Here is a 22,888-nt window from a genome sequence, read left to right on the forward strand (position 1 = left end):
AAAAGTTGTTGACAAAATGAATAAATGAGAAGCTTCTCTGTGCTATTAATTAAAGTTTTCAAATTTTTAAAATAAATTATTGCACATTGAAATTTCAGGAGCAGAAAACAGTTCTTCCTTCAAGGCAGGCAGCACATGAGGTAATAGAAGACTTTCTCTGCAATTTTCTGATCAAAATGGGAATGACCAGAACTCTTGATTGTTTTCAGTCTGAATGGTAAGCACTTATATTTATAAATAACATTCCACAAATGGTAACTGCATTTAACATGTGTTCTTTAAACTGTCATATGGCCTTTGAAATGAGTAAAGTTAGACTAAATGAATGAAAACCTCTCCCATCTCCACCCAAGAAACCACAATGCAAATGCACAACCTGGATCTCAATTGTAGGGAGATTTTTATTAAAAATATTTCCTAAATATTCAAAATTTAAGTGATTTTCAAAAAATCAAGAAAATTGAACATTTCCTGGAGCTATCTAGCACAAATCTAATTTATGAAATATTCTCCCAATATTTTGCATAATTAAGGATATTTATTTTTGCATTTAGAAATTCTATTAGTACTAACATGCTTATTTTAATTAGTATGTAATTGCTTATTTTTTCTCTACTCATACAGCTGTTGATTCTTTTTCTACAAATAATGTTTCATTTGTAAGTGGAAATATATTTTCAAATATTATACACCAGATTTTCTTGTTATAATTGAAAATTTTGATAACTGATGCTTATGAAACTCAACATGCATGCTGTCTTAATATTCCTTTGCTAAGCAATAATGTTATAGGCATGTTTATATTCATAAAATTCTTTAAATAAATATTAAATTATATTCAAATTTAATAGCAATTTTATATTATAGAAAGAGAGAGTAATATGATACATAAAGGTGTTTGTCATTTTTGAGCTAGATCATATATATGGGGTAATTTTGCAAATTTTGCTAATCTAGCTGAGATATAATTTTGTTTATTTTGATTCTCATCTACTGAGAATATACATATAAGAATAATCAGTTCCATTATTTTAAATTGTGTATCTACTGTTAATAAATTTATGAAGAGAATGATTTTTCATTCATACAGTCTAGGAAAAAGTGAAGTTATGTGGTACAAAAATAATACTGCTTTTCTTAAATTTGGAAATAGTGTGAATGATTTTAAAAGGATTTTCATAAAAATATCCTCAATAAATAATGATAAAAATTTTGTGAAATTTCATTAATTTACAGTTCAAATAAAATGAAAGATTAATGTAAACAAGTTAACTTTTTGTTTTCTAAAAATGTGTAGGATATGAAATCCTCACATTAGGTTAGTCCAGAGTTTGAAATGATTCCCTTAAAAATGTAGATCCAAATGTACCCTTGACAATTAGATAATTGTTATATTATCCTTTCAGATTTAGTAATTTAAATTGTTGTGGTGAAATTTCATTATTAGGATTTAAAAGTTTCCAGGTAGGGACTGGTATTATGGCATAGCAGGTATAGCTGCCGCCTGCAGTGCTGGCATCCCATAAGGGCGTCACTTCATTCTTTCCTGGCTACTCCACTTCCAATCCACTCCCTTCTAATGTCCTGTGAAAAGCAGTGGAAGATGGCCCAAGGTGTTTGGAAAATGGCCCACTGCACCCAGGTGAGAGACCTGGAAGAAGCTTCAGCCTGGCCCAGCCCTGGCCGTTGCCATCAGGGGAGTGAACCAGTGGATGGAGTATCTCTCTCTCTGTCTCTCTCTGTCTCTCCCTCTCTATAATTCTGATTTTCAGATAAATAAATAAAAGTCTCCAGTTAAGTATACCTTTTAGCATTGTTTCAAAATCATGACATATAAAATGTGTCTTTGTAATAAGGAGTTAGTAATATAGTGGTTCAGATGATTATATGCTTATCCCTATCTGCTAGCTTGCAATGAGATAGCATTGTATTGAATACTTTATTTTACCTGAGAAAGTTATATTTTACCAGAAACCTTTGCCAATTCTGTATAGCATGATTATAAGAAAATTAAATATTTTATATCATGCTTTTTATTATAAAAACAAACCACTTAAAATGTGTATTGCTGTGATTCACTTAATCTTGGGAATGGTAACCAGACAAGATTTTTTCATTGTTAGTTTGTAAAAGCAGACATACAAAATACTGCAGAAAAAGCTGATAGGTTTTTTTTAGGTTTCAAACAGTAAAAGCGGTAAATCCTTTAGGTCCAGGATCAGAATACTAAGACCCTTGGACTACGTCTAGTCTGCCATCCGTTTTTTTGAGGAAAACTCCATTGGAGCACAGAGATGACCATTCTGTAGGTGTTTGTAGCTGCCTTCACACTTAAAAAGCAAAGTTAGTCACAACAGAAACTCTGTGGCCCTCAAAGCTTTTATTGTTCGTTTGTTTTTGTTTTTTTCAAATTTAAAGTACTTTTTAATTTTCCTGGCCCTGTCAAAAAGAACTTGTCAAATTCCTTGTATTTATTTTTATTATTTTTTCAAAAGAATTTATTAATACGTTAGATTCCCGGTGGTCACAGCAAATGCATGCTAATAACTACAACACAATTCTTAGCAGTTCCTGGTTTAGAAGATGATATTATGTTTATTTTAAAAGTACTTTAAGGATCGTGGTAATTTCTCTGGGGTTAAAATGGAGAAAGAAGTGTGATGAAAGAACCTGAGCATTTGTGACCCATCTCCTCTGCAGTGGGCTGGCCCTCTGGCTGTTAGGAGGTTAGGGCTGACTCACACTCAGCACACACCATTCCTCTTTGTGCTTTTCTCTTATTGCCACCCTCTTTGTCTCACTCTGTCTCTTTTCAGCCAATAATTTTGAAAATAGGGGCTTATTTTTCTTTTTAATTTGGAAGGGTTGGAGGGAGGGTAAGGGGGGAAGTGCTACTATGTTCTAAATCTGTATATATGAAATATATGAAAGCTGTATAACTTAACTAAAATTAAAAATATAAAAAAATTTCCTTTTCTATTCTTGGCTCTCTCGAGCTTCTATGTTTTTACAATTTCCTTGACAATAGGCAGGAATAAATGTAGTGATAGTGTAATAAAGGTAGTGGTGCAATTATTTATAATATTTAATTACTAACCTAATCATTCTTAATTATAGATAAATTATAAATTAGACATATTCTTTTACTTTGAAAACAAATACTGCAGCTTTTAGCCAATAAAATTTGGCACACTACATAATTATTCAAATGTGGGCAGTATGGTTATGACTTTATGGGGGTGGTTAGATTTTTAAAGCCAGAATTTAGAATTAAAATCACCCTTGGAAAAGCCCTCATTTTTCCAAGTATGTGTTGGAAATAATTAGGATACTTTATATACAACTCTCGATGAATAATAAACAACTCTTTGTTCTTTCATCATTTAAATCTATTGTCATTTCTTCAATTAATGAAGCATTCACTTCTGATTATGTGTCGTGAAAGAATTTTCCCCTTAATGAGAATTAAGTTAATCACATAAATGTCATGCTTCTTCTATCATGCTAACTTTTACTACATTTGAGAGATGTAAATTTCACATGTAAAATTATCTTTATAAATTATTGCACTGTAATATCCAGACTGCCTTGTAGTTGAATGTTTAACTTAAGGTCAATATAGTGTTTGCTGTATGTCAAGGTTTTAAAAATATTTACGAAGATGAAGCCTTTTTCTTATCACTCAGGCATTACCTTCTATCATTTTTATTGATAGAGCATGTTATATAATTTCACTCTACCAGCAACTGTGTATTGCAAGTGACTACTGTCATATGTCCATTTTGTGGATAAGGAAATAGGCTTACAAAAGTTAGGGAATGTGGCTCAGTAACTGTCACCAAGTCATAGCCAGTAACTGACAGCGTAAATCCGGGCCACACTGATGTAAAAGAACAGTCTCCTAATCACAATACTGTACTGTGCAATTATACAAGGGAATGTTGAAAAGATAATACTAATAAATCTAAATTTTTATTCGGCTAGGGACTAAAAGAACTTAAGAAATAACTGTTGATTTAGAGTCCAAATTGGTGCCTACTTTCCGTATAGACTTCAGAATGATGGGGACTAAGCTCGCAGCAATACTTTATTTTTCCTATGAAGGACTCAGCTTCCACAGTGGTGGAGTCATGACACTACTGTGTTCCAGCATTTTCAGTTTTGGCCGTGATTAAGAGAACTCTGTCTTTGTAAAATATTTCCCTACCTCTGTTTCAGAAACCATGAAGAGAAAATTCTCATCGGCTGCTTTTCAGTATCTAGGTGACTTTGTCCCATTAATATCCTATATTTTGGTAGTCATTCTAGAGGAAAAATAATGCTTGTTCTTCTGACACCATTTATATATTTACTAGAATTCTATCATACTATTAATCATTTGTGGCAGTGGATCTGAAACTCTTTTGATATGAAGACAAATCTATGAAAGATCTATGCATTTGTTCTCACTGAAATGCATGCATAGCAGGGATATTAAACATTCATTGAAATGTGTATCATGAAAAAGCTATGCATAAATTTCAGAAATTTTTGGACAGAATAAACTTTTAATTCCATTTCTCCATGAATTTTTTCAAGTACCTTCATATTCCCTATTTCTGCATGATTCTAAGTAGTTATGAGCCTTATTAAAATATTGAGCCTATTAAAATATTGCTGTAGTTTTATTGGAAATTATTTTATTGGTAATTTTATCTTACACTGATTTTTATTTCACATTCCTAATAGTTATGATGCTCTTTTCCCCCTTAGAATACTTTTCAGTCTTACCCTAAGAGTGAAGGAACATGAGGGAAGAAATAGAAAAAAATATATTTTATTTTATTTTTGAGAGAGAGAGACAGAGAGAAAGGTCTTCCTTCCGTTGGTTCACTCCCCTAATGGCCGCTGCTGTGCGGATCTGAAGCCCAAGTGCAGGGCCCAAGCACTTGGACCATCTTCCACTGCCTTCCCGGGCCACAGCAGAGAGCTGGACTGGAAGAGGAGCAACTGGGACAGAACCAGTGCCCCAACCAGGACTAGAACCCGGTGTGCCAGCACCGCAGGCAGAGGATTAGCCTTGTGAGCTGCAGTGCCAGCCTCTTTTTTTTTTTTTTTAAAGATCTATTTATTTATTTGAAAGAGTTACACACAGAGAGAAGGAGAGGCAGAGAAAGAGAGGTCTTCGATCTGCTGGTTCATTTCCCAGTTGGCTGCAATGACAAGAATTGCACTGATCTGCAGCCAGGAGCCAGGGGCTTCTTCTGGGTCTCTCACATGGGTGCAGGGGCCCAAGGACTTGGGCTATCTTCCACTGCTTTCCCAGGCCCTAGCAGAGGGCTGGATGGGAAGTGAAGCAGCTGGAACTTGAATTGGCGCCCATATGGCACTGCATGCAGCAGCTTTACCTCCTAAGCCACAGCGCCGGCCCCCAGGGTTTTTCTTTAAAGCAAGACATACAGAATTTCCACAAAACTGAAAAAAAAAAACAAAAAAACAAAAAAACAAAAAACAAAACTTTATGTGAAATAATGTGTTACTGAGGAAAGTTATATTCCTGAAGTTTATAGATTAAGATGTCCAATTATTTAAGTCTTAACTAAATTTAAAGGTGTCTGATAATTTTATGGCAGAAGTTTTGCATGATTAATAATTGATTGTTGAGGACCTAGGTAGATATGACATGTAAATATTTGTTAAGTTTGATTTGTTCTTCCTTTACCACATGATATAATCCTTATACAGTATTTAATCTAAAGAAAATTACTAAATACTTACTTTCCTTATACATATAATTTCTTTAGTGCTTTGTTTCCTGCCTTTGTTAAAGCAAGTTGCTGAACACCAGTTTTATGGTCAGAAAAATGTCATGGTCCAATACATCAATCAATCCCTATGTATTCTTCTGTTTGAGAAGTCTAAATGACATTCCAAATATAGATAAAATACTTAAGATTTAATGGCTGCCCATTTGCTATTTTATAAATAGTGGCAAATATTACATTATATTCTAATATTCTTCAGAATACTTCACACAAACCTTCTTGATGCTTTAATGTCAGATAGGAAAAAATACAAAAATATGTGGGTATTAACATGTGACCTATTAATAATATGACTTGCCATAGGAAAATGGTAATTTCAACATTTATAACTAATATATATGATACATAGCACATCTACAGCAAGCTTTGTAGGGGTTTCTTCATTAATCACTATCACTTGAAATGTTTATCTGCACTTAAATTGCTCTTCAGCTTTATTGATTGCTATACACAGTGATTAAAGCTGTAATTGTTTATAATTTATAAAGGATCTTCTAATGTTCTATTTTACTGAGAAAATACAAGTTCCATTGTTCCTGCCTCTCTTTTATTGACCTACTGCCTCTGTCCCTGGGCATTTCCTTCTCTGCCATCACACTTGCTGAAACACACAGGCTGTTGTCTCCTTTTGTCTGCTTCATCTCAGCTCCTCTTCCCTACTCAAAGTCATTGCTCCTGTAACTGTCCCTCTCTCTCCTACATATTGATTCTTCCTCTCTCTTCTGGATCATTCCCGTAAGCATATGGTTGTACTAGAATATCTCACAAGTACTAAAGGAGACACCCCTCTTCTACTCCACATCCTTGACTAAGTACATCTTGGTTTTCTAAACTCTATAGCGTATTTCCTTGTAAGTCACCCTCCTAACTCTGTGGTTTGGTTTTATATCCCCATGATGCTACTGAAACTTTTTCAGTAACTTCCACAATTGCAAAATTCACTGATTGATTCCCAGAACTCTGTTTCATAGTCCTGGCAGCATTTGTCACTGTTGTTTATTTCTGCCTTCTTAGAACACTTTCGTCCCTTGGCCCCTGGGCCATCTACTTTTTTTTTATTTTCCCACTACTTTACTCTTCTTAGTCGTTTTTTTTTTTTCTTTTTTTTCTTTTTTTTTGACAGGCAGAGTGGACAGTGAGAGAGACAGAGAGAAAGGTCTTCCTTTTTGCCGTTGGTTCACCCTCCAATGGCCGCTGCGGTAGGCGCGCTGCGGTCGGCACACCGCGCTGTTCCGATGGCAGGAGCCAGGTGCTTCTCCTGGTCTCCCATGGGGTGCAGGACCCAAGCACTTGGGCCATCCTCCACTGCACTCCTGGGCCACAGCAGAGAGCTGTCCTGGAAGAGGGGCAACCGGGACAGGATCGGTGCCCCGACCGGGACTAGAACCCGGTGTGCCGGCGCTGCAAGGCGGAGGATTAGCCTATTGAGCCGCAGCGCCGGCCTCTTAGTCGTTTTTAGTTTCTGTTTTTACACCAACTTTGAAGTGGTATAGTGCTTTATGACTCTGTCCTCTAATTTCATCTTTATATAATTTTTTTCATCTTATATAATTTATCTTTATATTCTCTGCCTCGCTTGGTCTCTGGTGACTTTACTTTTCATTTTTACTTTTTAAAGATTTATTTATTTATTTGAGAGGTAGAGTTACAAAGGGAGAGACAGAGAGAAAGGTCTTCTATCCACTGGTTAACTCCTGAAATGACCCCAATGGCCAGAGTTGGGCCGATCTGAAGCCAGGAGCTAGGATCTTCTAGGTCTCTCATGTGGTGGCAGGGGCCCAAGCACTTGTGCCATCCTCTGCTGCTTTCCCAGGCACAATAGCAGGGAGCTGGATCATAAGTGGAGCACCTGGGACATGAAACAACAGCCATATGGGATGCTGGTGTTGTAGGTCATGGCTTTACCTGCTATGCTACATGGCTGACAGCTCCATTTCTCTTGTTCTTTCTTATCTTATTTCACTGAGCTCATCACCATCCCCACTAGAATGGAAAATTGATGAGATAGGAACTTAGTTTTGTCAATGTTACCAGTGTCTGGAAGAATGCCTGGAACATAGATGTCTATTATATTTTATATACAATGATGTTATTAGTGCCTAGCGATTCATTAATATTTTATATACAATTTATTGAGAATGATTGCACTTAAATTTATAAATGTGATATAGAAACTAAATACTGTAAAATTGCCCAAGTCTTAACTTTTTGAATTGTAGATGAATTAAGCCAATTTGGTAGAAAGAAGTGATATAAAACTGTTTTGTTTTATCCTAGGTATGAGTTAATACAGAAGGGAGTAACTGAACTTAGAGCTTCTGGGAATGTTCCAGACGTCTACAGCCAGGTTATGCTTTTAGAAAACGAGAACAAAAATTTAAAGAAAGACCTGAAGTACTACAAACAGGCAGCTGAGTATGCTATTTTTTAAACAATTGTTTTTATTTTAGACTGAGTAAAAATGAAGTTGAATGAGGTTTATATGTATAATGTACCAGAAACTTAATTCTGGGGAGCTGAATTTTATTTAAGTTCCAGTAGTAAAGAATGTGGATAGCTTTACCAGCAAATTACCTGACTAACTGATGAGAACTCTGAAAGCTGCAACTCACCATCAAGAGTGGAACACAGGAGGTTCTGAAGGAAGGAAGGGGTTAATTTATTATAAAACAGTCATTTCTTTATCTGTTTATTAATCTTTGCATGGTTTTTGAAATTTTCTCCTGTGATGATAAACTAATTTCCAAGATAATAACAAAATTACAGAAAGCAGTAGAGGAATTTTAGTATTTGAAAATTCCCCAAAAGGAATAATGTAAATGATGGACTTTGGGAAAAAAGAATATAAGCCAGGGCCTGCCACTACTGCCATTTTATTGAATTTTATTTTGGACTTTTTCTGAATGCATGGTTATCTCCATATTTAATTGCAGCCTTTAAATGAAATATATAATAATGCCTCATGTAACTTTTTCCTCTAACTTAATTTTTCATTCAATAACATGACAAGCATTTTTATAAAGTACATTTTATTCTAAAGATTTCAAAAATATATCTGAAAGGAAACTTGTTTTGTGAATGTTGGTATGAATTTATACACACAGAAGAAACTTAGAAGCCAAATCTCTCTACATCTTTTATCTTTCTAAAACTAATAGATGACTTAGAATTTTTGATGGACAATTTCTGTAAACAACCAGTGTTATTCTGGCAAATAAATATGTGAATGTGTTGATTTGGGGTATATCTATTCATCTGAGACAGTGTTACATGGAGAAACCAACTCTTAGATGTGGAAGACAGTTCGTGTAAGATATGGTAATTTTGCATTATCTAAAATATGTTATTTAGAATGTTGACATGGCAGTGTGTGATGATCTACAGGAATTATGTTATTAGATCCAATGCTCTCTATTGGTCTGCTTCTCAGAAGGGGCTTGTTCTCTTTGCCCTGATGCGTACTGTAAGATTGTGTAGAAACCTAATAGAAACAATCGGAATTTGATAAAACAGATTCTTCATAGTGCTTCCTGCATTCTGTTTCAGTTCCTGATTTCCTTTGAATTTTTTATTTTTTTTTTGACAGGCAGAGTGGACAGTGAGAGAGAGACAGAGAGAAAGGTCTTCCTTTTTTTGCCGTTGGTTCACCCTCCAATGGCCGCCGCGGTAGCGCGCTGCGGCCGGCGCACCGCGCTGTTCCGATGGCAGGAGCCAGGTGCTTCTCCTGGTCTCCCATGGGGTGCAGGGCCCAAGGACTTGGGCCATCCTCCACTGCACTCCTGGGCCACAGCAGAGAGCTGTCCTGGAAGCGGGGCAACCGGGACAGGATCAGTGCCCTGACTGGGACTAGAACCCGGTGTGCCGGCGCCGCAAGGCGGAGGATTAGCCTAGTGAGCCGTGGCGCTGGCTCCTTTGAATTTTTTACTGGGTTTGCCAGTTTTATTTTGACTAGATGCAGTATTTTATGAAATAAATTTTATCTAAGTAACATTAATTATTGTTGATTATTGGATGTTAATATACTATACTTAACTACTATAATAAAAATTATATCAACTATCATCTAATATTAAAATAGGTATCACTCAAATGAAATATTTGTTTATTAAAATATCAGATTATAGTTTCAAATTCTTTAGTTTATGGTTACCTCTCAAATTTATTTCATTCAATATAATTTAAAATTTAACAAATTAGAAAATAAAATATTTATTTGCCTTAAGCTACCTGACATGAGAACTTTGAAGGAAAACTGCTTGACCCTTAATAGGTGTGTAATATTTACTTTATTGAATGAATATTAAGCATCGTGTACTGTCACAACGCCTTTTGGTGAAGTACATCCTGTAGCCTCATTCTTCTGATACATTTTCAGGAAATGGAGAATGAAATTTTGTAAAGTTTCACAAACTACATTTGTCATGATAACTGTTTACTCCAAATTATAATATTTCATCACCCATGTTTTTCAATTTTCTAATAGAATTGGTTTTAAATAAGATATTCCTTCTGTAAGTTGACCTAATGTTTATCTTCTAAGGTTAGGGTATTTCTTAAGGCAAGATAATTATGCATATAAAATACTTTAAAAATAGTTAATATGCAAAAACTCAGATTACAAGTATTTTGTTATCTGTGATTATACATGTGGCATTTAATAATGTAGCTAGAAAATTCAGGCAAATTGTGTGACAGTAAAATTAATATTTATTTGGAGGAGAGTTGCTGTGGGAAGGCTTACTGAAGTTAAAGTTCAGATACATGAATTCCAATATTCTGCCACTAATTAACTCAATCTTCTTATTGTTAAACTGGGAGTAATTATATGTAATGTTATTAACTCCTAGGGAGTGATGTGATAATTAAATGAGACAATCTATGTGAAAGAGCTGTATAAATCCTAAAGTGGTTTGAAATGTCAGTTACTCTTAATAACTCTAAAGACTGTCATTCCTGAGTTTTATTAAAAATCATCACTTCATTAACATTGTTGAAATTCACTGATGAAGCATATAGAAAGAAATTTAAGTGGAAAATATTTTATGCTAAAGTATCATTTGAACTGCTATAATTAAGTCAGGGCATTGTCTTTTTATCTGTTGTAAGCATTGCCAAATTTTGAACAATACCACTTTTGTCTGTACTTTCTACGAATGTAGATTATCTTCTGCAATAAAAAGTTTGGCAAATAATTGATCAGAAATTGATGAGACTTGATAAGAAAAATCAATGAGAAAATTTCCTTAGAGCTGTTTTAAAGGAGAAAATGTATTATTACAAATATTGCAAACTGGTTAAGCCACTATGGAAGTCAGTCTGGAGATTCCTTAGAAACCTGAATATAACCCTGCCATACAACCTAGCCATCCCACTCCTTGGAATTTACCAAAGGAAATTAAATTGCAAACACAAAATCTGTCTGCACATTAATGTTTATTGCAGCTCAATTCACAATAGCTAAGACCTGAAACCAACCCAAATGCCCATCAGCAGTAGAATGGATAAAGAAATTATGGGACATGTACTCTATAGAATACTATACAGCAGTAAGAAACAATGAAACCCGGTCATTTGCAACAAGATGGAGGAATCTGGAAAACATTATGCTGAGTGAATTAAGCCAGTCCCAAAGGGACAAATATCATATGTTTGCCCTGATCGGTGACAACTAACTGAGCAGCAAGGGGGAAACCTGTGGAAGTGAAATGGACACTATGAGAAACAGTGACTTGATTAGCTCTTGTCCTGACTGTTGATGTTCAATGTAATACTTTATCCATTTCAGTACTTGTTTTTTTTTTTTTTTTTTTTTTTTTTGTTCTAGTACTGGTGGTTGAGCTATGTAATTAACACACAATTATTCTTAGGTGTTTAAATTTTAACTGAAAAGTGATCCCTGTTAAACATAAGAGTGGGAATAAGAGATGGAGGAGATGTACAATTTGGGACATGCTCAATCTGACTTGCCCCAAATGGTGGAGTTAGAAACATGCCAGGGGATTCCAATATAATCCCATAAAGGTGGCATGTACCAATGCCATCTCACTAGTCCAAGTGATCAATTTCAGTTCACAATTGATCACACTGATAGGTCTAAAAGTCAAAGGGATCACACAAACAAGACTAGTGTCTGCTAATACCAATTGATAGAATCCAAAAGGGAGAGAACGATCCAACATGGGAAGTGGGATACACAGCAGACTCATAGAACGGCAAATGTCCTAAATAGCACTCTGGCCTCAGAATCAGCCCTTAAGGCATTCGGATCTGGCTGAAGAGCCCTTGAGAGTATGTTTTTTTTTTAATGTTAAAATATTTCTTTTACTTTTAAACTTTTATTTAATGAATATAAATTTCCAAAGTGCAGCTTATGGATTACAGTGACTTCCCCCACCTCCACAACTTCCCTCCCACCTCAGCCCTCCCCTTTCCCACTCCCTCTCCCCTTCCATTCACATCAAGATTCATTTTCAATTCTCTTTATATATAGAAGATCAGTTTAGTATATATTAAGTAAAGATTTCAACAGTTTGCCCTCACATAGCAACACAAAGTGAAAAATACTGTTGGAGTACCAGTTATAGCATTAAAACACAATGTACAACACATTAAGAACAGAGATCCTACATGATATTTTTTAAAAATTGATTAATTTTCTATGCAATTTCCAATTTTAAACCTTTTTTTTTTCATTTTCAATTATCTTTATATACAGGAGATCAATTCAATATATATTAAGTAAAGATTTCATCAGTTTGCACCCACACAGTAACACAAAGTGTAAAAATACTGTTTCAGTACTAGTTATAGCATCACTTCACATTGGACAACACATTAAGGACAGATCCAACATGAGACGTAAGTACACAGTGACTCCTGTTGCTGACTTAACAATTTGACACTTCTGTTCATGGCGTCAGTAATCTCCCTAGGCTCTAGTCATGAGTTGCCAAGGCTATGGAAGCCTTTAGGGTTCGCCGACTTCGATGTTATTCCGATAGGGTCATAGTCAAGTGGAAGTTCTCTCCTTGCTTCAGAGAAAGGTACCTCCTTCTTTGATGGCCCCATTCCTTCCACTGGGATCTCACTCGCAGAGACCTTTCATTTAGGTCTTCTTTTTTTTTTTTTTTCCCCCAGAGTGTCTTGGCTTTCCATGCCTACAATACTCTCATGGACTCTTCAGCCATATCTGAATGCCTTAAGGGCTGATTCTGAGGCCAGAGTGCTCTTTAGGACATCTGCCATTCTATGAGTCTGCTGTGTATCCCACTTCCCATGTTGGATCGTTCTCTCCCTTTTTGATTCTATCAGTTAGTATTAGCAGACACTAGTCTTGTTTGTGTGATCCCTTTGACTTTTAGACCTATCAGTGTGATCAACTGTGAACTGAAATTGATCACTTGGACTAGTGAGATGGCATTGGTACATGCCGTGAGAGTATTTTAGGCATGGAAAGCCAAGACATTCTGGGAAAAAATAAAAAGACATGAATGAAAGATCTCTGCGAGTGAGATCCAAGTGGAAAGAATGGGGCCATCAAAGGAGGAGGTACCTTTCTCTGAAGGGAGGAGAGAACTTCCACTTTGACTATGACCCTGTCGGAATAAGGTCGAAGTCGGCAAACTCAAAAGGCTTCCATAGCCTCAGCAACTCATGACTAGAGCCTAGGGAGATTACTGACACCATAAACAAGAGTGTCAAATTGATAAGGCAACAACAGGAGTCACTGTGTACTTATGTCTCATGTTGGATCTGTCCTTAATGTGTTGTCCAATGTGAAGTGATGCTATGACTAGTACTGAAACAGTATTTTTACACTTTGTGTTTCTGTGTGGGTGCAAACTGATGAAATATTTACTTAATATATACTAAATTGATCTTCTGTATATAAAGTTAATTGTAAATGAATCTTGATGTGAATGGAATGGGAGTGGGAGTGGGCGATGGAAGGGGGTGCTAGTGGGGGGGATATTATAGGGGGGGAAGCCATTGTAATCCATAAACTGTACTTTGGAAATTTATATTTACTAAATCAAAAAATAAAAATAAATAAATAAGTATCTATGATTAGATTGAAGGAAAATTATTTTACATATTGAATATTGGAGATGAATTGCATAATAGGTTACATCTTTCTTGGAAAGGGAGAACATAAACGTTTAATTTTATATTTAAATGTTAAACAATCATTTTAAATGGTGAAATCTGCTATTTAAGTGACTTCCTGCATGTTTGCCCAGAATTGGTCATTGAATGATGAATGGAAAAATCCCTTGAAATTATAATAACTTTAAGTTAAGACACTTTCATAAACCTTGTCTGACTTGGTAGTCTACATGTCTATATGTATACTTTGGTCTGAAGTCCATAAATTGCTAGTATGCAATTTATTAATTAGGAACTTGTTTATCTTGTATACTGGTACTTTTAGAAATCGCCCAGTGTTTATATATGCATCATCTACAGTCCAAGGGGACACAAAGTGGTAAACTTTGTGCTCTAATTTTTGGTGATTTACCTTTCACGTGACCTTCTCAGATGATGAAGAAATCTTTGCTGTCCAATTAGCAATCTTTGTCCATCTGTACATTGGTCCTATTTTTTCATTCCTACCATCTTTCAGATCTGTGACATCATGTTGTTCTGCCCCTCCTTCCATCTTATCTACAGACTCCCTTCCTTCTTACCTCCACCCTAGTGACCATCTCCAGGTCCAGTAAGAATAATGGTACACACACACACACACACACACGACATGTTTAATGTGGTGGTAAGTGCTATGAAGAAGAAAACTGGGTAAAAAGACAGATAATGGATTGATGTTTTATATAGAGTGATGGGGAAGTCCTAGCTATTGAAGAGACTGAGGTTAGAATGCCATACTTGGGAAAATGGAATTCCAGGCATAGGGGAAAGGAAGTATAAAGAGCTTACGGAAGGGATGGTTGGCCCATTTGAGGATTAGCATGGAGGCATTAGTGACAGCAACCAAAGGGTTAGTGGTAGAGGCCTTTGTTAGAACTTTTTTTTTTTCTCTGAGAGCTGTGCAAAGTTGACAGGAAATTTTAAGCAAAAGGGTAATGCCAGCTGGTTTCTGCATGTTAAATAGACATGGTAGAAACTGTATTCTGCAAAACATTTACAGGCTGAATTAGTTGGTTAACTTTATGGTAATGATGAAGTGAAAGCAGCTCCTTATGGGACAGTTAAGTTATTACAAGAACAACATCTGCTGTTATGTACTCTGTATTATTAACCCACCTAAAACTTTGGTTCAGAACAGATAATTGATTAGGTATTGTGGCTAAGGAAACACGAGTACATGATACTTTGTCTTTTATTATATATAAGAATGTAATTATCACTCAGATTCCTCATATGTAAATGTAGTAATATTATCTTTGTTTAGCACAGTATCTGAAATCTGGTTAGTTCTCAAAATAATTAAATCACCATACTGTATTAGAACATTCTTTTTTCTCTTTCACAATGGTGCAGTTTGTGACTGTGTATGTTTCTTAAGAGTCCCATAAACTTGATGAAGGCAAAGGTTATGCTTGTCTTGTTCCTCATAGTGTAATAAACACAGTGCCTATTGCTTTGACAGAGGCTGAGTGGACAGAATATTCACTTTCAAATACACTTTTTTTTTTTTTGACAGGCAGAGTGGACAGTGAGAGACAGAGACAGAGAAAAAGGTCTTCCTTTTTCCATTGGTTCACCCCCCAATGGCCGCCACGGCCAGTGCACTGCGCTGATCCGAAGGCAGAAGCCAGGTGCTTCTCCTGGTCTCCCATGTGGGTGCAGGTCTCAAGCACTTGGGCCATCCTCCACTGTACTCCCTGGCCACAGCAGAGAGCTGGCCTGGAAGAGGGGCAACCAGGACAGAATCCGGCGCCCTGACCGGGACTAGAACCCTGTGTGCCGGCGCTGCAGGTAGAGGATTAGCCTATTGAGCCACGGTGCTGGCCTGAAATATACTTTTAATATACAGCAGTAGAACAGAAAATGAATAGGAATGTATTTAAAATTTTAGGCATCAAAACAAATTTATCTTTTAATTTACCCACAAACTTATTGAGGTCCCCTTAAGAGACTTACAAATAAATTTACATATATGGCAGCTGATCTTTGACAATGCGTGCCAAAAACACAAAAGAGGAAAGACTAATCTCAAGAATTAGGGTTGGGAAAATTGGACATCACATGCAAAAAAATGTAATTAGATATTTATAACATGCAAAAATCAACTTAAAATGGATTAAAGACAAACTCTTATATAAACTGTAAAACTCTTGGAAGAAACTTGGGAAAAAGCTTCATGGCATTGATTCTGGCAGTTATTTCATGAATAGCATACCAAAAGTGCAGGCACTGCAAACAAAAATAATCAAATGTGACTATATCCAATTCAGAAGTGTCTGCATGGTAAATAAAATGAAAAGGCAACATACAAAATATGATGAAAAATTTACATCATGCTGGTAAAACAGAATACATAAGGAACTCTTATAAAGAATAGTTAAAAATTAACTGTCCAATTATAAAATTGGCTAAACATTTGAATAAATATTTCACCAAGGAAGACATACAAATAGCCGGTAGATATATGGAAATAATGCTCAATGTCATTAATTGTCAGGGAAATCCAGATCAAACAAATGAGATATTCTCAGGATGGTCCTTATCAATAAAACAAAACATGACAATTGTTGAGATTGCGGAGTGACCAGATAGCTTGCAAAATATTAGTGCAAATGTAAAATGGTGCAGGTACTATGGAAAACAATAGGGATGTTCCTCAAAAAATTAAAAATAGAACTATCATATGATCTAACAATCCAACTATACGATTTTTACCCCCAACATTGAAATCAGAATTTCAAGGAGATAGTACATTCTTATATTCATTGCATCATTTTTTTACAGCAGGTCATGTTTGAAAACAATATACATGTCCATCAGCAGATGAATGAGTAATTCTGCAATAGGCCACAACACAATGCACCTTGAGTACATTATGCAAGTGAAATAAGCCAGTTATAGAAGGATGAGTACTGTAGGATTCTACTTCTACAAGGCATCTAAAATACTCAAATTCATGGAAAGTGTGAATGGTGACTGGAGTGGTGGAGAAGAAAATGGAAAATCATTAATCAGCATGAAATTTCAGTCAAGCAAGATGATTAAATTCTATAGCTCTATTGTATATTATTGTACCTATAGTCTACAATAGTGCCTTTTACACTTAAGCATTTGTTAATATGGTAGAGCTCACATATTCTTACCCTACACACAGAAAAACAAATATACAGTACCAAAGAATAAACTACAAGGTCTTATGAGAAAGTTTTAACACCAACTTTGTCATTCTTATTTCAATGCAACTTCTCGTCATTCTCTACTTCATATTAAGATATATAATTTTTTTACATTTTAATGATTTACATACATCAAAATGCACAAGTCTTAGCTCTATAATTTGGTGAAATAAACTTTAAACTTCTGCATCCATATCACTATAGAAGATTTCTATCCAGATATTTCCCTTGTGTGCCATTATCTGTCACTGTTATGACTTTAAAAGTTATTGAACTACTTTTAATTAGCACATAAAAATTCTGCAAATTTTTGACATATACATATTTTCACATATACATATAATACCCAATCATACATAATCTATCTCCTCAAACACTTGCCATTTCTTTGTAGTGAAATCTTTCAAAATCATTTCTTATAGCTTTTAGTTTTTAGAGAAATATATAGTACATCATCATTATCCATAGTCATTTTTCTGTGCATTTGTACACCATAACTTCTTTCTTCTAAGTATTACTTAGTGTCCATTAATAAGTCTTTGTTCCTCCCTTCTCCATACTTTTCCCAGCATCTGGTAACCACAACTATACTCTTAACTTCTATGAGGAAAACTTTTTTAGTTTCCACTTGTGAGTGAAATCATGCAGTATTTTGTTTCTCTGGCTTTGGCATGTTTTGCTTAACATAATGACCTACAGTTTCATTTTTGTTGCAAATGATAACACTTCATTTTTTTATGGTTGAGTAGTATTCTGTTGTATATATGGACCATTTTTTTTCTTTATCCATTCATGAGCTGATGGACATTATGATTTTTTCCATTTCTTAGTTACTATGAATAATGCTGCAATAAACCCAGGAGTTAAGATATCTCTTTGATGGGCTGATTTCATTTCCCTTGGAAATGTACCCAGTAGTGGAATTGTTGGATCATTTAGTAGTTTCATTCTTAGTTTATTGAGGAACCTCCTTACTGTTTCCACAATGGCCATATTAATTTGTATCATCATCAAGGGTACATATTTCCCCCACATCCTTGCCAGCACTTAATATCTTTTGTCTTTTTGATGATAGTCAGTAAAAGTGTAGTGAGGTGATATTTTATTATGAGTTCTTTATATATCATTATTAAATGTATGTTACATATATCACATTAAAATATTTTCTCCAATTCTATGGGTTATCCCTGAACTCTCTTGGTTTCTTTGCAGTGTAGAAGCACTTCCATTGAATGATTTTCCATTTGTTTATATTTGCTTTTGTTTTCTGTGTTTTGTGGTCTAATAAAAAAAAATTCTTGCCCATTCCAGGGTCATGTAGTGTTTCTCCTATGCTTTCTACTAGTTTCAATTTCAGTTACTACATTTAGGTATTTTATCTACTTTGAGTTGAATTTTGTACATGGGGAGAGATGGAGATCTAGTTTTGTTTTTATGCATGTGTAAAACCAGTTTTCCCAGCACTACCTATTGAAAAGACTCTTCTTCTCCTGGTGCATGTTCTTAATATCTTTATCGATGTTCATTTGGCTGCATATGTGAGGGTTTATTTCTGGGCTTTCTATTCTGTTCCATTTGTCTGAATGTCTGTTTTCATGCCAACTCCATGCTATTATAATTTCTATAGCTTTGTAACATTTTAAAACCAGGTAGTGTAATGCCTTATGTTTTATTCTTTTTGATCAAGGTTGCTCCCACACATGTTTTAGTAGTGCTTTTCCTAGTTCTGTGAGAATATGTCATTGGGATTTTGATAGAGAGCGCACTGAATATGTAAATCATTTTGGGTATTATGGATATTTAACAATATTGATTCATCCAATTCATGTGTATGTAATGTCTTTTCACTTTTTAGTGTGTCCTCTTCAGTTTCTTCTTTCAGTAATTTATAATTTTTTGTTGTGGAAAGCTTTTAATTATTGGTTAAATTTATGCTTAGGTATTTTATTTTTGGTAACTATTAGAAATTAGATTCCATTCTTGATTTCTTGGTCAGCTAATTCACTATTGGCATATCACAAGGCTATTACTTTTTGAATGTGGACTTCTATTTCTGAAACTTTGCTAAAATTGTTTATTCTACTAGTTTATTTTTTCAACTTTTATTTAATAAATATACATTTTCAAAGTACAACTTTTGGATTATAGTGGGTTTTCCCCCCATAACCTCCTTCCCACCTGCAAACATCCCATATCTTACTCCCTCTCCCATCCCATTCTTAATCAAGGTTCATTTTCAATTATCTTTATATACAGAAGATCAACTTAGTATATACTAAGTAAAGGTTTCAACAGACTACATCCACAAAGAAACACAAAGTATAAAGTACTGTTTGAGTACTAGTTATACCATTAATTCACATAGTACAGCACATTAAGGACAGAGATCCTACATGGGAAGTAAGTGCACAGTGACTCCTGTTGTTGATTTAACAATTGACACTCTTGTTTATGATGTCAGTAATCATCCAAAGCTCTTGTCATGAGCTGCCAAGGCAATGGGAGCTTCTTGAGTTCGCCAACTCTGACCTTATTTAGCCAAGACCATACTCAAAGTGGAAATTCTCTCCTCACTTCAGAGAAAGGTACCTCCTTCTTTGATGGCCCATTCTTTCCACTGGGATCTCACTCACAGAAATCTTTCATTTAGGTCGTTTTTTTTTCCATAGTGTCTTGGCTTTCCACTTTCACTGCTGAATTCTACCAGACATTTAAAGAAGAACTAATTCCAATTCTTCTCAAACAATTCAGAACAATTGAAAGAGAGGGAATCCTCCCAAATTCTATGAAGCCAGCATCACCTTAATTCCTAAATCTGAAAAAGATGCAGAAGAAAAAGAGAATTACAGACCAATTTTCCTGATGAACATAGATGCAAAAATCATCAATAAAATTCTGGCCAATAGAATGCAACAACACATCAGAAAGATCATCCACCCAGACCAAGTGGGATTTATCCCTGGTATGCAGGGATGGTTCAACATTTGCAAATAAATCAATGTGATACACCACATTAACAAACTGTAGAAGAAAAACCATATAATTATCTCAATAGATGCAGAGAAATCATTAGATAAAATACAACACCCTTTCATGGTGAAAACCCTAAGCAAACTGGGTTTGGAAGGAACATTCCTCAATACAATCAAAGCAATTTATGAAAAACCCACGGCCAACATCCTATTGAATGGGGAAAAGTTGGAAGCATTTCCGCTGAGATCTGGTACCAGACAGTGGTGCCCATTCTCAGCATTGCTATTCAATATAGTACTGGAATTAGCCAAGAAAAAGAAACTAAAGGGATACAAATTGGGAAGGAAGAACTCAAACTATCCCTCTTTGCAGATGATATGATTCTTTATTTAGGGGAACCAAAGAACTCTACTAAGAGATTATTGGAACTCATCGAAGAGTTTAGCAAAGTAGCAGGATATCAAATCAATGCCCAGAAATCAACAGCCTTTGTATACACAGACAATGCCATGGCTGAGAAAGAATTTCTAAGATCAATTCCATTCACAATAGCTACAAAAACAAATACCTTGGAATAAACTTAACTACAGATGCCAAAGATCTCTGCGATGAGAATTACAAAATCTTAAAGAAAGAAATAGAAGAGGATACCAAAAAATGGAAAAATCTTCCATGCTCATGGATTAGAAGAATCGATATCATCAAAATGTCCATTCTCCCAAAAGCAATTTATAGATTCAATCTGATACCAATTAAAATACCAAAGACATTCTTCTCAGATCTGGAAAAAATGATGCTGAAATTCATAAGGAGGCACAGGAGACCTCAAATAGCTAAAGCAATCTTGTACCTTGTACAAGAAAAACAAAGAAGCATCACAACACCAGATTTCAAGACATACTTCAGGGCAGTTATAATCAAAACAGCATGGTACTGGTACAGAAAGAAATGGATAGACCAATGGAACAGAATAGAAACACCAGAAATCAATCCAAACATCTACAGCCAACTTATATTTGATCAAGGATCTAAAACCAATTCCTGGAGCAAGGACAGTCTATTCAACAAACAGTCCTGGGAAAACTGGATTTCCACATGCAGAAGCATGAAGCAAGACCCCTACCTTTCACCTTACACAAAAAGTCCACTCAACATGTATTAAAGTTCTAAATCTACGAGCCGACACCATCAAATTATTAGAGAGCATTGGAGAAACCCTGCAAGATATAGGCACAGGCAAAGACTTCTTGGAAATGTCCCCAGAGGCATGGGTAGTCAAAGCCAGAATAAACAATTGGGATTACATCAAATTGAGAAGTTTCTGTACTGCAAAAGAAACAGTCAGGAAAGTGAAGAGGTAACTGACAGAATGGGAAAAAATATTTGCAAATTATGCACCAATAAATGTTTAGTAACCAGAATCTACAAAGAGATCAAGAAAATCCACAACAACAAAACCAACAACCCACTTAAGAGATGGTCCAAGACCTCAATAGACATTTTTCAAAAGAGGAAATCCAAATGGCCAACAGACACATGAAAAAATGTTCAGGATCACTAGCAATCAGGGAAATGCAAATCAAAACCACAATGAAGTTTCACCTCACCCTGGTTAGAAAGGCTTACATACAGAAATCACCTAACAGCACATGCTGGCGAGGATGTGGGGAAAAGGGACACTAACTCACTGTTGGTGGGAATGCAAACTTGTAAAGCCACTATGGAAGACAGTTTGGAAATTCCTTAGGAACCTGAATATAGCCCTATCACATGACCCAGCCATCCACTCCTTGGAATTTACCCAAAGGAAATGAAATTGGCAAATAAAAGAGCTGTCTGCACCTCAATGTTTATTTCAGCTCAATTCACAATAGCTAAGGCATGGAATCAACCTAAATGCCCATCAACAGAAGACTGGATAAAGAAATTATGGGATATGTACTCTATAGAATACTATACAGCAGTAAAAGAAAAATGAAATCCGGTCATTTGTAACAAAGTGGAGGAATCTGGAACACATCATGCTGAGTGAAATAATCCAGTCCCAAATGGACAGATATCATATATGTTCTCCCTTATCTGTGACAACTAACTGATCAGCTAAAAGGGAACCTGTTGAAGTGAAATGGACACTATGAGAAACAATGGCTTTTTCAGCCCTTGTCTTGAATGGCGAGGAACAACTTACTATTTTATTCCTTTTAGTATCTTTTTGTCCTACTACACCATTGGTTGAACTCTTTAATTAACATACATTTATTCTTAGGCATTTAGATTTAACTGAAAAGTGATCCCTGTTAAATATAAGAGTGGGAAATATGAGGTAGGAGATATACAGTTTGGCACATACTCTAATAGTTTTTTAGTAGTATCATTCGGTTTTTCTATTTACAAGATTGTGTGATTTGAAACCAGTGACAATTTGACCTCCTGCTTTCCAATTTTAATGCCATTTATTTCTTTCTCTTGCCTTATTTCTCTGGCTAGGATGTCCAATACCATGTTAAATATAATTTTAAGTAAGTCTTAAAGTGATTTAGTGTTACTCTTCTACTTTTGTTCTTTCTCAAGGTAGTTTGGCTAACCTAGATGGTCTGTATCCACATAGGTTTCATATCACTTTGCCTTATCTCCAGTGGAAAGAGATGGGTGAGATTAGTAGTGATATTGAATTGAATATATGAATTAATTTGGAAGTAATATATGTGTGTGTGTGTGCTTAATTGTGTGTGGGTAGGTGTGTGTATTTTGGGGGGAGAAGGATTAATGTCTTCACAAGTTTCAGTCTTT

At 35.4% G+C, this 22,888-nt stretch overlaps 1 protein-coding gene across 1 annotated transcript in view; it reads left to right on the forward strand.

Annotated features, from left to right (window-relative positions):
- SPAG16 (sperm associated antigen 16) overlaps nucleotides 1–22,888 on the forward strand; it is a 1,194,746-nt gene that overhangs the window by 18,085 nt on the left and 1,153,773 nt on the right. The window contains exons 4-5 of the mRNA XM_062201827.1: nucleotides 99–217; nucleotides 8,082–8,219. Of these exons, the coding sequence (XP_062057811.1) occupies nucleotides 99–217; nucleotides 8,082–8,219 (257 nt within the window). The remainder of the gene's footprint in view (nucleotides 1–98; nucleotides 218–8,081; nucleotides 8,220–22,888) is intronic.

This window comes from Lepus europaeus, chromosome 1 (assembly GCF_033115175.1).
Source record: "Lepus europaeus isolate LE1 chromosome 1, mLepTim1.pri, whole genome shotgun sequence".
NCBI classification, from domain to species: Eukaryota; Metazoa; Chordata; class Mammalia; order Lagomorpha; family Leporidae; genus Lepus; species Lepus europaeus.